This window comes from Triturus cristatus, chromosome 12, assembly GCF_964204655.1.
Source record: "Triturus cristatus chromosome 12, aTriCri1.1, whole genome shotgun sequence".
Lineage (NCBI taxonomy): Eukaryota > Metazoa > Chordata > Amphibia > Caudata > Salamandridae > Triturus > Triturus cristatus.
The window spans coordinates 233,801,739-233,817,594 of record NC_140595.1 but is presented as its reverse complement, the minus strand read 5'-3'; the positions used below and the strand labels follow the sequence as shown (position 1 = coordinate 233,817,594).

The window sequence follows — 15,856 nt, the reverse complement described above, 5'->3', positions numbered from 1 at the left end:
TCAGTAGTCTGGGCATGTCTGATCTTAATCTCGGCTACCTTTTTCTTTTTGAATTGAGGTTTATTATTATTTTGTTTTTCTTATTCATCAATGATGCAGTCAGACGAGCATTGTGATTCCTTCTTCTGCTTCATGTGCTCTTCCGAATTTCCCTCTGACCGTCCACCTCTCTCATGTATCAGATGACTCCTGAAAGGATCGAGAGGAACGTACATCAGTATCCTGATACCCGACAGGCTTTCTAAGATTGTATCTTTTATCAGTGGTTTCCTGCGGAGGAGACCCACCCCGTGATCCTTGCTTATCTTTATTTTTTGGTTTATTATCCCACTTCTTCTTTGTCGAAGAATAGGGTGCCTGCTTAGATTTATCCATTTCATAATTACTCTTATGTTTTGGTTAGGCAGGTTGGCTCCCTTATCGCTACCTAATGTAGCATAGGTTTCTTTAATATTTTTTGTTAATTCCCGCTCCCTCTGTGCAAGAGTGAAATCTCTCAAGTGTTGCCGTATAGCTAAAGCAGCTGCCTCCCCTTTTATGTTACTGAACATAATGATGGATCATCCATTTCATCTCTAAATCCAAGGCAGGTGCTGCCCCATACTTATCCATAAGCTGCTTCAATACATCAGGTAAAACAGTCAGGGAAGGGGGCAACGTGTTCCACTGGTAGAGCCATCCCCACCGTCAAGCACATAGTCAGTATTCTATGTTTTTCCTTCGGGCAGTATGGAGAAATACTGTGTCAAGCTGGCTTGTTTTTTGTGCTATCCAGAATGGGAATCTTTCCCATAATGGCATTCAGTGTTTGTGGGCTGATCCCCGTAGTAGCCAATTGTGGTTGAGCAGCCTGAGCAGTCTGTGCAGGGTTAACTGCGAGTGTTCGCATTATGAATTGTGTAATATTTCTGTAAATTTTGACTAAATCTCTGTATAGTGTACACATTTCTGCTGCAGTTAAAATAGTAGAGTCAGGATTCGGTGTATATGCAGCTAAGACCGGACATGACGCTCCTTCTTTGTTGAGTGGACCGAGTCTCACGTTTTCTATAGTGTGTGGGAGGATGCCATTAATCAATTGATATGCTCTTGGTAAGAGAGAGGAATGTCTATGTCTTCGTATGGAGTGTATTCCCTTGGTGATTCATCTTCAAAGTAGGTATGAAAGATTTGTGTACGATCATTTGCAGCTGGGAATTTAACCCAAGAATATAATACCTCTGTTTTGAATGCTTTGTGTGCCTCAACCAGGAAGGTAATGTCTCCATCAGTAGCTGGGAGACCATAATTTAATGATTTCATAGTAACTGCATGTCTGCAATTCTCTATGTTTAAAGCTACTTCTCCGTTTTCAGACATTGTTTGAAAAAAAGGAAATCAGTAAATTGATTATGGAGATATGGTAAGGCAAATATGAGAAATTCATCCTACAAGATTGAATAACCTACAGCCAATAAATAGGGTATACCTACTCAGTTGAGGCAGATTTCCCTGCCACCATGGACATCTTCGGTTTTGGAGGTGAGTAGGAGTCTCTGAAAAGGTACGATTAAGCTACTCAGGCGATCCATAAAATAAGAACTCAAACAAAGTTTGCGGCATCATTGTTTGTAGTTCCTACTAATCAGTAGGATCTGCACGTTTGTGGACAATAAACTTTGGGTGAGGTGCCTAGACTGATTCCTGGCACTCCCGCAGTATATCTTAGCCTACAGACCAGCTAGCTCACAGGGCCACTATATGCCCCCTCTCCAAACCAAACAAGGAGCAAATGGTTTCTGGAATCCACTGAACATGATAACCCTCACCCCTCAGGGATCGTGGAAACAGATCTAGAACCTTTTCGCTCAATCACTCGTGCACTCTTGTGCTCAGAGAAGTATACAGAGAATACAAAATGGGACGTTTTCAATATATTTATTGAACCAACGTTATTCTTGTATAGAATACATGTGCTGCGAAAATCAGTGGACAGAAGCAGATGAATGTGATTACAAGCACCAAAAGAGTAAATAGCATATATATTTGGTGCTAAGCGTATATATGCAGGCATATAGAACAAGGCAGTAATCAGTAATACTCCTACTATGCAACCCCTACTCTGTGGATGTCTACAATGTAAGTGGGTGTAGAGCCAAGAATCTCCCTCCTAGATGATCCAACCCATTACCTGCAGGAAAGATTGTGAGACCCTGTCTTGGTCACGAATTGGATACCCCTCACGGAGATGTAAGACAGCTGTTTAGCGAAGCTTTAGCACGCAGGACCTTTCAATGTCAGTGGAAGTGTCTCCTCTGCTAACCTCCGGAAATGCTTCTTTATTTATAATACAAAGCATCCTTGCGATGTAAAAGCAGATTCGCATTGTTATGGATATGTAGCTGGCCCTGTCACTCCATGGATGAAGATAATACAACATTTGTACATTGTGAGTAAAGGCCTTCTACTCAGTGTTCAAGGCATCATGATAATGTTGCATGAGGCCAGATGTATATGCAAAGCAGTTTCAGAGAAACTAATTCAACATTGTCATTCACTCAAATATGTGCAAAAGGTTACAGCAATAATGATACTGTGCAGAAATGAGGACAATCTGAGAAAATGTGCAGCGTTGCAACATGGGCCTAACTCAGGCACATAACAGGAGGAATGTTATAGGAAATATAATATATGAACACCCAGCAGAAAATGTAAAAAATTAAAACATAGACCAACAACAGATACCGACAGAAAGCACACAGCTGTACATGGTTATAGAAAAGTGTAGGCCCAAATCTTGTGCCGACGAGAGAAAGGTCATGAGTTCACTTAAGGACACAATGGAAAAAGTAACTTGAAAGGGTTTCAGTTAAAGGTCAACTCGTATTTAGCAAGCATGAAAGAATTTATCGCGTTAGCACACAGGCTCACCGGCACGGACTTCGTGTTGCCCAATAGATTGTAACATGGTTAAACAATGGGTGCAGGAAATCCAATTAGATTAGATGCACAATGATAAAGCACACAAATCACTAAAATTGCATTTACCACGAAAACACATGCATTCACGAGTAGAAGAATGCTTTGTTTGTTAGAAATTGCAATAAAGGATATGTATGTAATTAGGCTAAAGTCAAGGGTCAAAGGTGACTTCATGTTTCTTAGGAGCACTTCCGCTGCAGCCAATGAGGGGAAAGCTTGGAATGCTGACAGAAAGCCTGCAGTCAGCAGAGAGGAGGTGAACAGCCCCCTGCAGGAGAAAGACGAAATCGCCCAGACTGCTGAGCCCCCGGACAGGTTCGCCAAGGAGAAGCGAAAGAAGCAAAAAAAGGGACGCCAGACCCTAGCTGGCAACACTCAGAAGCCCGCCACAGCCCCGGAGGGTCGTGGCTGTACAAGGTACGGGGCCGTTTGGGGTCGGCGTTGGGCCGTGTAACTCCTAGCGCTAAGGGAGGTGGAGGGCTGGGAGAGCAAAACTGCCGTACAGAACGAAGCGAAAACACAGGTGGTGGAGTTGTGGTGAACCTCCCCAATACTCCATCGCTCCCCGCGACCAACAGTCCGCGTAGGTTGGTTTCCCTAATACGTTCTTTTCTTTTCTTTTGGGGTTTCAATTGCGCACCTGCCACTCACTGGGAAGAGACCAGGGAAGAAGACGGATGATTCCTCCCCCCCCCCTCAGATTCCAGACAAGGAGCATGGAGCACGTACTTCGGAGAACTGAACTACAAGTCCAATAATACCCCGGGACAGCAGCGGTGATCAGGCCCTCACAAAGCTGAAGTTCCAGTGGGCAGGGGGCTGGTTCAGAGCCTCCGTGTCTCCCAGTCCTGCGCAAACTGTTTAGGCGCTTGGAGACAAACTGCAGGGTGGTGTTGCTGTTGGTGCTTTGGAGCTTTTGGAGAGGAGGGGGCTGAAGTGGAGCCGGGAGTTAGGACTACAACCCCCAGCAATCCCTGTGGCCTCTGTTGCCACCAACGACGCCCTTACACAATGCTTACACAGCGCTAGGAAAGCGCCAGGAGGTGCAACAATAACCGGGTTTCTGTGGGCTTGTCCCTGCCTGTGCCCGCCACAGCCCGGTCCCACCCTCTAATGTGGCTGTATATAAAGGTTCTGTTGCACTATATCTGTACTTTGTGTTTTGTCCTCTCCATCTGAGTACTAGTTTTATTGAGTTCCACTGTGCCCTATGATGAACAAACGGAAGGTACCGAGGGAGCAACCAGGAGGAGGTATTGTTGGAACACTTGATTCTTAACACGCGAAATAGAAATGACGGAACGCCGGTTGTCCTTGGAACCCATTCCTCAGGAAGGGACATTCTTTGGGGGCGATACGTTTTTTGAAACCCCTTCTCAACCGCCTTCAGTAATTCATAAAGTGGTAGCGGAACCAACCGTGGGAGTGACACCACAATTGCTACCTCCTGCGACTATTGTAACAAGAGCATCCACTAGGGGTACTGCTGTAACAAAGCCTGCGGGAGCTCGATCTGAAATGTCAGTAAAGAGAAAAAGGGGTGGTGGGGTACAGAGACTGAAACCTGCAAAGGTCTCCAGATTAGTAAGAGCAGGCAGGAGTGATGGAATACAAGCTCCTCCAGGTGGGGCAAACTGCCCCAGGATCTCCATCCAAATTGAGACCCCTTTGTCGAATGAAGATATGTGTCACAAAATTGTAACATTGGTGGCAAACATGTTGAAACCCATTTCATTCAGATTAAGCAAGATCGAGGAGAAGTTAGCTGGTCTGGAGTCTCAGGCTACACACACTTTTTGTGCCTTAGAAGGAATGTTTACCAGGAGTAATCTCCCTCTTGAATCTGAGTCTCAAATACCATTATTATCGCCAAGTAGAGCACATCCGACGATTGTACCTCATAAAAAGGCCTCTCTATGTACTGGCTTGGCTAACCCCCCACACCCCAATCTTGATACCAATCTTGATACCAATATCAGTACAATCTCGCATACTCAGGCTCCCCAACAACATTTCGTCACCCTTGAGGTAGGTGCAATAAGGGAAGCTATAACAAACGGACGGAGCCATCAGTCTAACACAGTTAGTGTAGGTCAGGAACCATCTTTATCAGGGAAGAGTGGACGAGCTGACCAATTAACGGCTATTAGATCCAATGAGGGAGATGCGGCTTTTAGACAACAGCTTTTACATCTCCCTCCGGAAGCATCTCCCTTGGTAATAGTACTAGTGAATGTACCCCCATTGAGGGAAGATCAAACAGAATCCACAGAACAACTAATGGCAAAAGCCCTTTATTGGTTAACAAACCACCTTAATGAAGTAGGGGGCAGTTTTAGGTGTTTTCAAAATCAAATGATTACGGCCAGAAGGATAGACTGGGTGGGATCTGCAAAGAAGAATCTGATAGGTGATTGTGTTGTTCTGAATATTAATAATGGATTTGTGGTGAGATCCCTATTACAGGGACCCTATGGACTGGAGGAATACATGGGGCTCTCAGGGAGCACAGAGCTTAAGCTGGAGAATAGATTTGCTGTTTTAACCGATCTTGAAGCATGTGACTGACTATATATATCTGACCCTAAGAACCAATTGGAGTGTGAGGTCCAAATGTTGTTGTCCCCTGATAACAGAGCTATACCTGCTCTAATGGAGTGTAATATGGGTGTTTGTGGTAGTGAGGGGGCTGGGAATATATTTCTGGTACCTATGGAAGAAGGAGATTTTTTTAAGAACAGGGAGACTGACCATGGACTAACAAAGACCTGCAAAATAGGGCAAAAACTGTCACCGAGGCTAGAGATTGATACTATGTTAATTGATAGTAACCCAACAATTGTAACCACTTCATGCGAGATAGAACTGGCCAAGGATACTGTGGTGAGATTAGCTTCTTGGAATGTTGCAGGACTGACCAAACTTCTGCCTGATGTCCAATGGGGCGAATTCATAAACACCTTTGATGTGTGCCTATGCCAAGAGACCTGGTGTCTTGCACCGACTCATAGAAATGGATATACATCTTACTGTGTTAATGCAAGTAAGAGCACAAAAGGCAGACCCTCAGGAGGATTGGGAATATGGGTTAAGACTTCATTGCGGTGTACTATTGGAACTCTGCCGTGTAGCTCTAAAGATATCCTTGCCCTTAGGCTCAGGATTCCCTCAGGATTGTCTATAAAACTTATAAATATTTACAATAGGGTCGAGGGCAGGAAGAGCGAGACAAAAGTGATTTATCAACTAGAGCACCAACTCTTTAACTTATGTTCACGAGATCTAATATTGATAGCAGGAGAATTTAATACAACGTTTGAGCCAATAGTGGCTGCTCCACATGATTTAACCATTGATTTGGATAACCAATGGGGTATTCCTACTCTGGATTTACCCAATGTAAAATGGACACCCAAAGCTGGCTAACTTTTGGCACTTACCCTTGAGCACGATCTGAGGGCCACTAACGGTAGGTATAGCTCAGACCGCCAGGGTAAATCTACCTTTAATAGATTGGGCCACTGTAGTAGAATTGATTATATTCTAGCCCAAGTTGACTTATGGCCTGCGGTCGTAGATATGAAGGTGATCGATCGCTTTGATAGTGACCACAATGTACTTAGCCTATTGCTTAGGATCAAGGAGACACCCCGCCCGAGAATATGGGGCATAGTGATATCGGCGAACTGTGTCCAGCAAATAATTTGCGAACAATCAAATGGAACTGGGTAGTCAAAAATCCTGAGCTATTAACTATTGTAAAAGGATTTGTTAAGGGGGACCTCAACCTTTTATCCAAACTCCCCACTTCACTAAGAAATGAAAAAATGCCCCGCACACATGACAAGATAGGGGAGATAACTAGAGATATTTTGGAAAATAATAGACGGAAGAAGAATCCTAGTCCCAAATTTGAATCCTGGTACACCAAGGCATCTAGAGTGGCAAAGGGAGAGCTTCTGGAAGCAATTAAATCTAAATCCCAGGCTCAGATTATGAAATCTAGGGCTTGTTATAAGGAGGTACTTAAAAACGCAAGAAAAGAGTGGGAAGAATCACTGTGGATAAACTTGCATGATGCCCTGGTCAATAGGGATACCAGTGAGTTCTGGCGAAGTGCAGCCATTGTGTTCAGGGGAACGAAATCTATATTGGATTTTTGTAATCAGCCAGAAGAGTGGGTTGCACATTTTAGCAATTTATATACAGATAAATCCAGAATGCCTAACGACAGAGGCCACGTAGCTGTGGGGAAGGGATCATTTGAATCTAATGAGCTCCGTTTCTCACTTAGGGAGACTGAAGTAGCAATTAGCTCCTGTATCTCTGGCCGTGCTCCAGATCCAGATAGGATACCAAGTGACATATACAAAGAAGATCTTAATGTGTGGGGACCCTATATTAACCTACTTTCCAACAGTATCCTTTCAGGTATGGATATACCTCACTCATGGAAGCTAGCAGAAATTGTGACTGTTTTTAAAAAGGGGGACAGTGCCCTCCCAGCGAACTACAGGCCCATCAGCCTTATCGACTCAATGCAAAAAAAAAATTTGTAAACAGGTTCTTTTTATTAGAGATAATAAGATTATTTCTGAGTGGCAGGCTGGTTTTAGAGAATATGTTAGTACTTTGGATCAAGTCTTTCGTTTTATGTGCATTTTTTGGAGAGAAGTCACCATCCGCAAGGGCAAGCTTTATGTTGCCTTTGTTGATTTATGTGCTGCATTTGACATGGTACCAAGAGCACAACTGTGGGAAGTTTTATAAAGTATGGGAGTGCCAACCCCTCTTCTCAGCATTTTAATAGGACTCCATGCTAATATCCAGGCTCAAGTAAGATGGGACAATAGAGGTGCCCTAACAGAAGCTATACAAATTGATAGGGGAGTCAGGCAGGGGTGTGTATAGGCACCTACCCTGTTTACCTTCTTTATTAATTGTTATTGGGTGTTTGAGCAGGGATGGCTGTGACGCTCCAAAAATCGGAGGGCAATGGGCCCCAGCCCTCCTATTTGCAGACGATACCCTACTCATATCCAAGACCCCGCAGGGGCTTCAACAACTGTTGAATGATTTTCAGGAATTTTGCATGAGGCGTGGGTTGGAGCTCAACAGCTCTAAAACAAAATGTATGCTCTTTTCCTCCAACTTGAAGGCTAAATGCCTGAGATAATTGTATGTGGGTGGTAAACCATTAGAATTAGTTAAAGTGTTTGATTATCTGGGTATCAAACTGACCCAGAATATGAGTTGGGCCCCACAATTGACAAGAGCACATACTACCCTGATATATCAAACTGCAAACATTGTGAAAATCCAAAGGAAAACGATATCTAGAAAGCTGGGGCCAGCATTGGAAATTTATAATACTAAAGCTCCGGGGGCTACCCTTTATGGTGCAGAACTCTGGGGGTGTTCAAATTGTAATAATCTTTTGAATATTGAGCATAGGTTTTTTAGATCTCTAGTGAGTCTCCCAGTGTCTACTCCATTGAGTCCACTCTATTTGGATCTTGGTCAGAAGAGGGTGTCAGATAAGATCTGTCTACGGGTACTTATGTTTTGGCACCGGTTGTGGACCACTGAAGCACTTGCCTCTTATAGAGAGGGGCTTCGGGAGCGAATGATAGAATCTGGTGTGAACAGGATCCCTTGGTTGTTTGCAGTTAAGAACCTGCTGGATAAATTGGGGTTGACTGTACATTGGAGGGAACCAGAAACCCTGAGTCAGATAAACAAATCCAGCCTCAAAGCAATGTATTGGGGTACTATTGAAAATGACTTGATATTGAATTGTAAGAGGACACTTTCAACAGATTTTATGAATTTTAAACAATCTGCCCACTTTGAGCCCACATTAGATGAAATTGAGCCCCCTCTAGCTAGGAAACTGCATTTACAGTTTAGATATGGCTGTCTTCCTCTAGACCACTTTAGAAGAAATTGGACTAGAAAAGGGGAGCGCGGTGAAGAAGAGTGTTGCCCCTGTTGTTTGGGGGACTGCTGAGACTCTTGATCATGTCTTATTTTTTTGCCCTTTTTACTCCCAATCTCGATTTAAATGGATCGTGCCCCTTTGTAGAAATTTGGGAGTAAGGAGATATAAGGAGGCACGCAGAATAATGAAGACTGACACGACACGCATGATTAGTTTTGTGTAGCAAAGTTTTTAATGGCCCTATGGATAAGGCGTGCCAAGTATTCTTCATCCGAAAGTGACAATGCAATGGTACCAATGATGTAAAATATAATTCTAAATTTTTAATATTTTTTATTCCTTTTTAAAAAAAAATAAAAATAAAAGAAGTTGCAACATAGATAACTGGTTTTCTGTTTTAAGGAATATTCAAGAAGTTGGCTTTTATAACCGATGATGCACATTGTATAATTAGGTTGCTACTATGTGGACCAACTACCCTCTTGCATAAAAACTATTGCATCTTGATTAATTGATAACATTAAGATTGCAGACAGATCGTGACTGTTTATTTAGGGGTGATATATTTTATTTGTACTGTGTGTTTGTCATTGTCTTTTTTATGGTGTACTTCTATGATCCGCAGAGATCGAAATAAAGTCTTAGAACTGATTCTTACGATCGGCTTGTATTAATCAGGAATTGATTAAATTTTTTTTTTTTAAAGTCTTTTAGGAGTGCCTAGCGGAACATCAAATCTGGTGGTACACGAAGAATTGGGGTTGCCATTTATAGGGGATACTTTGGCTATGCGTCCAATGTTGTTCTGGCTCAATTGCTGGCTAAATAAAGATCTAGCTCTCAATCACCAGATATTAAGAGAAATCATGAGCCTCGACCATATGACACGCATCCCATGGTTAAAATACATTAAGGATTGCTTTGAAGAGCTGGGACGGCCAGACCTTTTTATAAACCCGGATTCTATTACATTGAAGGATGTGGAATTTGTAAAGTATACCTTCACTACCCTAAAAAGGTTAGGTAGAGATGCTACAGAAATTGGAAAATCGAGTGTCCACAAACACATGGTGCTGAAAACATCGCCATCCATTGAGCCCTATCTTTTGTGGACACTTTCATCTCATGAACGGTTTTTATTGGTCAGGTTTCGTTTAGATTATTTTCATTTGTTGCTTGCTGCCCCAAAAGGGAGTTGCAGAGGTCAGGTGCTAGCATCCTTTGGCTACGACTGAGTGACTCCTCAGGATTTGCTACACTTTATGTTTTTCTGTAAATTTTATGAAGTACCTAGCGGGTATTTTTTAACACCTCTTTTAAAAAAGTTGAATTTTATCCAGGTCCGTCCATCTCTTTTTTATTTACAATTGTTGAAACCAGAATGTGTATCTTTTATAGTAGGGTTTCTGAAATCTTCCTTGAGATCTAGGATCTGTATGGGGAGCTAGTAAATCTTTAATGTTGGTAGGCACCCTTCATTGTGTACTTTTTCCACTTGATTAATTTTTTGCACAAGATGAACATACTGCTGCTTTTTCTATAGGATTAATTCCCTTTGTTTTTATTGTCATCTATTGTATCGTATGGAATTGTGTAACTTTTATGGTTTTAACTTTAAAGCTGAATAAGTATATTTTGATTTGATTAAATGATTCACTTTTGAACTTTTGTAACCCTCATTGTTTAACTATATATAAAATAAGATGTTTGTGATGTATCAAACTGAGACCGTCTGCCTGCCTGTGTGAGGACGGGTCAGTCTCCCTGTCAGAATGGTAAAGAGTTGTCTTTACAGTACTAAAGAGGAGTCTGTGTCTTTTCCATTTTTAAGGCTTTAAATCACCCTGCAACAGGTCCATGCTCTAGTGGGAGGGCTAAACACAAGAAAAGGCATCACCATGCACGCCAGGGACAAATGGTGACAAAGAATATGAGACAAACGCTGAAGTGAGCAAATGGACAGCCTGTGGGAGGGCTGAAGCCCACAGATTAAACACAACATGTCTCTTCGAGATAGTGCATGCGCTGTCTAGCCGGGACCGTCTAGCCGGGACCTAAATATAGTACAATGACTTTGCCACACATGGTGAGGGTAAAGTCGAGTTCAGGCAGTTTGCATTGCTCCTGCAGTCTGCAATTGCAGGCCTGCTGCCAATAGTTTACTTGAGGCACTAAGGGTGGCACAACAAGTACTTCACGCCATGGTTACCCTTTAACATCCATGCCCTGGGTACCACTGGTACCAAATACAAGAGACTTCTAAACGGGTTAAGGTCCTTGCCAATTGGGGTCACCAACTCACATATATCGGTTTTAAGGAGAGAGCCCTGGCACTGGGGCCAGGGTAGCCAGCTCCAGTGCACTGTCATAGTCAAACCCCAGCATCTTGTAGTCCAAATGGGGCAAAAAGTGGAGGTACATCTACAAAAGGCCTGTTTTCTTAGAGCTACAATCAATCGGAATCTACAGAGGAAGAGAACCACTAAATAAGTAGCATTAGGAATGAGAATTGCAGAGAAGGGAAATCTGATTAAGCACCACGTTGGGACTGGATGTAAAAATGAAATAAAGAGCAATAATGCAGATCTACCCCTTATGGGTTCAGTTGCTTCAGCCACCACAGAAAACACAAGGTTAATAACTAAAAACACAGACAATATGTGGTTGTGATCTTCTCGGCGGAGGAATAAAATGCACTTTATAAACACTGAGTGCTGCTCTCTTCCTGAATCTTGAGGAAAAAGAGAGTGGAGTTTATATGTAGGATGAGGGTAACTTATTGTGATGTCTCAAATTTTGCATTTTTAGGAAGGGAGGCAGTGTGTTTTGTGCTTGAGTGCATTTGAAGGGGATTTACATTTTTTACAGTCAATGTTATGGCTACTCCTTAAGACTTTACATTCACAGTCAGCTGTAGGAAAAGTGTAATTGTTCATTTTTTATATGTTAATGATGGTTTGAAAAATGCATTTGGGGCATTTGATGTCTGATCTGACAAGTCTACAACGCGTTAAAATCCTCAAGAAGAGATGACATAAAGGTGAAACTGTTTTCTTGACTTACAAGAAAAACTGACCCAAAAATATGAAAATAGTAACTATACCTCGAATGTTAGATTTTTACATCTTAAAAACAGGAAGATTAATTTTACCCAGTGAAATTAAGGCCTTGTGAATTTCCTTCATCACATTCCTGTAAAGGTCCTTCTGCCACTCGTGTAAAAGCTTCCACTCCTCTTGAGAAAAACAGGCAGCAACATCTTGGAATGTGACGGGTGTCTGGAAAAGGAAATTGTACACTATCAGCAAAATAATTTGGTAGATTATTGTACAAAATGATGACATTTTACAAGGTAGCAATCTAAGACAAAGAAATGTAATTAAAGCACCTACAATGGCTACAGTACTGTTTGCATGACAGGAAAATAATATACTTTTATAATGGAAGAGCAGAAGATTGTTTTCAATCTTTCGAAGGCAACGGGCCTGAAAATCAAATAATTTCCATTATTTATTTAAAAATAAAGAGGTTCTTGTAAATATTGTGAAACAGAGAAATTGGACATCTTTCCTCTTATGCCCTTTAGCTCACTGTCAACTCACTTTTCCTCCAACCAAGTCATGAACAACATAACATATGTATTTGTAAAGCCCACGTTCACCGAATAACAAATTAATTGTTACCCAACTCAATGGTACACATTTTATCGACCTCAGATGGATGAAAGGCTGAATAAACTCGCCAGGATTTGAACCTTTGACCATGAGGTCGAACACAAGTCCCTGCAGTGGATGCATTAGTCCACTAAGCCACCAGACCCAGCAAGCATTGGCAAAGCCAACAGGTCTCATCTTTGAAATGTGTTAGCCAATATGTTGGCTTTACCAATGCTTGTTGCTGATGCTAAACAGCTGGGGCACAAAAAAAGTTAAAAGGCTGGCGTCTGGCTGCATAGTGATGATGTTTACGCAGGCATGAGTCACCATGCATGAACATATCCGCCTCATGACGCATCTGTTGCCTTTTTATATATATATTTTTTTTATACTCTTAATTTACTGTTTCAAGATGGCCAAAATCCATCATGGAGTGCTAAATTAAAAAATATGTGTGCAGCTGCTAAAGTACATTACAAAGAAAGGAGTATGTACTAGGACCCCTGAAAAACATGTCAAAAGGGACAGACAGAAACTGGGTAGAGGGTGCCGAGCAATACAACGCAGGGAGTGCAACAGACCAATGGAGAGGCTGGGGAGGAAGTGGGTATAAAATTGAAGAAAAAAAAATGAGTAGAATGCAGAGTGGTGGGGAAGCAGCGTACAAGATAGGAGAAGGATTACCAGAAAGAGTGCATGGGTGTGGATGTGAGAGGGAAGCAGTACATGGAGAAGAGAGCTTGAAAATATGCACTCTAAAGGAGTGCTGAGAGAAAAAACAAAAATAAATAAGAAGTTGAAGGATGAATGATACAACTCATTCAGTCAGAAACTATGCTCCAGAGAAGAGACAAAGACAGAAGAAGAAAATCTAAGCAATAATAAGCAAGCAAATGAGATGGACAACAAAGCCAGCCAATTATGAGAATGGAATGACCTGAAGCCCACATTAAGTATGGGTATTGTACCCAATGGATCTTTCCAGAAGAGACAACTCTAAGGCATACATTGTAATAATCCAATTTTTTAATTAAACTGAGTCAGCTTTTACTTAGCCTGTATGAAAACACCTTGAGATGAAAACATGATGTGTTCTCATAAACACAGATCATCACCGCCACCCATAGAAGAGTGAAGCTTATGCCCACTCTTCAGGATATGAGGGGACTGATAGATGACGGCTGCTGAGATTTTAGTTGGGGGTTAATTTTCACTTTCACCATTTACCTTTGCTTGGACTTTTTTTAACACAACTGTACCTGTGTTCTGTCTGCACACTTTAGAGGAGTTTGCTCCTGTTTAGTGAATGCTGTTTGGGGGGCCTGTGACTGATGCTATAGAATTTTGACTGGCGATATGCAATGCTCCAGAGAAACAAAATTCCTTTAGCCAACCTATCAAGAAACATAAGAATCTTGCCAGTGCTATTGTTCTAACTCAGGTTGTGGTTTACATTTTTGTTCCTCAACTCTATCCAAAAGACATGAGAGATCATTTCACTGTTTCTTTGAGTCTGTTTTATATGAGATTCTTTGTCGATACTTGATATCTTTTAATCTGTAAATGTATTCCAAAGCAATTTTGTTAATGTGATGTGAACTCTGTACAGTGAACATTGAGGGGAGACTTTTGCCACCATGTTTGATTATAAACCAAAGGTTACAGGGACATTATACTTAGGAAGTAGCATTAAAAAAACTTAAAAATTCACTGAAAAAACGAAAGGTTAAAGGGACGTTAAAGTTAGGTTTAGATTTTGCACACGAAAAAGAAGGGGACTGGGAAATTATGAGCGGTCCGGTGTACGTTTTTCCAAAATAATAAACTAGCCTCTACGCTGGCACATGTCACCTGCTGATGTATGTGTACAGTAGTACTTTGCGACAGTCTAAGCTGTTCATTGAGACTTCACTCCACAGTAATGGCTGAGTATAGTTCTGTTTTATGACATACGGACCAGTTTCCTTAGACCGCTCTCCTTGTGATGAATGACTGTTGTAATAGATTGCAATTAATTCATCTGTTCACTAAGACCTTTATCTAGGGTGATGGCTCAGTGTAGCAGATATTTACAACAGACTCACCTCAATGCTCCCACCTTTGTCCGGAATGAAGAATAATTTGCATAGTGGGTTGCGACACAGTGGCCTGTCCGCTAAGACTTCTCCACTGGTTGCATGTTGTAGTGGTTTGTGCAAATCTGACATTTGCAGTAAAACTTCTTTCCAAATTCACCAATGGTGTTGTGTGTTGTAGATTAGACTACCCAATACAGTTAGACGTATTACTTTGGTCATTAGTGTTTAGAGTAGTGGTTCAGAAGAGACAGGACTATCCGCTGAGAACTGTCTTTAAGTGGATAGTCATGTCTAATGAAGCTTACTTTGCTGAATGATGTCATCAGTGATGTAATATGTGAGGTCATAAGTAGTCCATTGCGGGGTGTAAGTTATTGTTAGCTCAGGTAACTAAAACTGCTGAATTTCCATGGTTTTGTGTGTGTAAAATCTGAGCCTATTTCATCCTTTTAGCCTTTCATTTTTTCAGTGAATTTCTAAGCTTTTTTAGTGCTATTTCCGAACTATTAGGTCGCTGTTGCCTTTGTTTTTTTGCCCCAGTGAATTTCTACTTTTTTTTACTGTTCTTTCCTATCTATAATGTTCCTTTTGTGAATTTCTAAGTTTTTTTTATTTTTTTTCCTAACTGTAACCTGTAGCCTTTAAGAGTGGGCATGTGAGTGGCCGTACAGCTTGGTGAGTGGGTGTATAAGTTGTAGTATGGGTGTGTGAGTAGGTGTATGGGTTGGTGAGAGGCTGTATGGGTCAGGAGTGTCTATATGGGTGTATAAGTGGCCGTATGGGTGTGTGAGTGGGTGTATGAGTGGTTTTATGGGAGTGTGAGTAGCTTTATGGGTTGGTGAGTGGCTGTATGGGTCAGTGAGTGTCTATATGAGTTTTCTATGGGTGTGCGAGTAGCTATATGGGTAGGTGACTAGGTGTGCAATTGGCTATAAGGGTCTGTGAGTGGGTGTGTGAGTGTCTGCATGGGTGTATGAGTGGGTGTGTGAGTAGTTGTGAGGGTGTGTGAGTGGTTTTGTAGGTCAGTGAGCAGGTGCAAGTGGCTTTATGGGTCGGTGAATGGGTGTGTAAATGTTAAAAATGACTTATAAAGCGCACGTACACCGGGTGGTTTTATGGCGCTGTGAATGGCTCTGTGCGCTACCTGCGGAGACATTAATTGTAGGCTTGTGCAAATAGACATGTTTTAAGGGACTTCCTGAATTGCAGAAGGTCAGTGC

The 15,856-nt window shown here is 41.9% G+C and overlaps 1 protein-coding gene across 11 annotated transcripts in view; it reads right to left on the bottom strand.

The window, feature by feature from the left end:
- The window catches only part of LOC146775776 (butyrophilin subfamily 2 member A1-like), a 506,274-nt gene that overhangs the window by 392,492 nt on the left and 97,926 nt on the right, over positions 1 to 15,856 (bottom strand). For all 11 annotated transcript variants that reach the window (XM_085637618.1, XM_085637620.1, XM_085637622.1 and 8 more), the window contains exon 2: positions 12,054 to 12,180. In XM_085637618.1, the coding sequence (XP_085493744.1) occupies positions 12,054 to 12,087 (34 nt within the window). In that variant the 5' untranslated portion in view covers positions 12,088 to 12,180. The remainder of the gene's footprint in view (positions 1 to 12,053; positions 12,181 to 15,856) is intronic.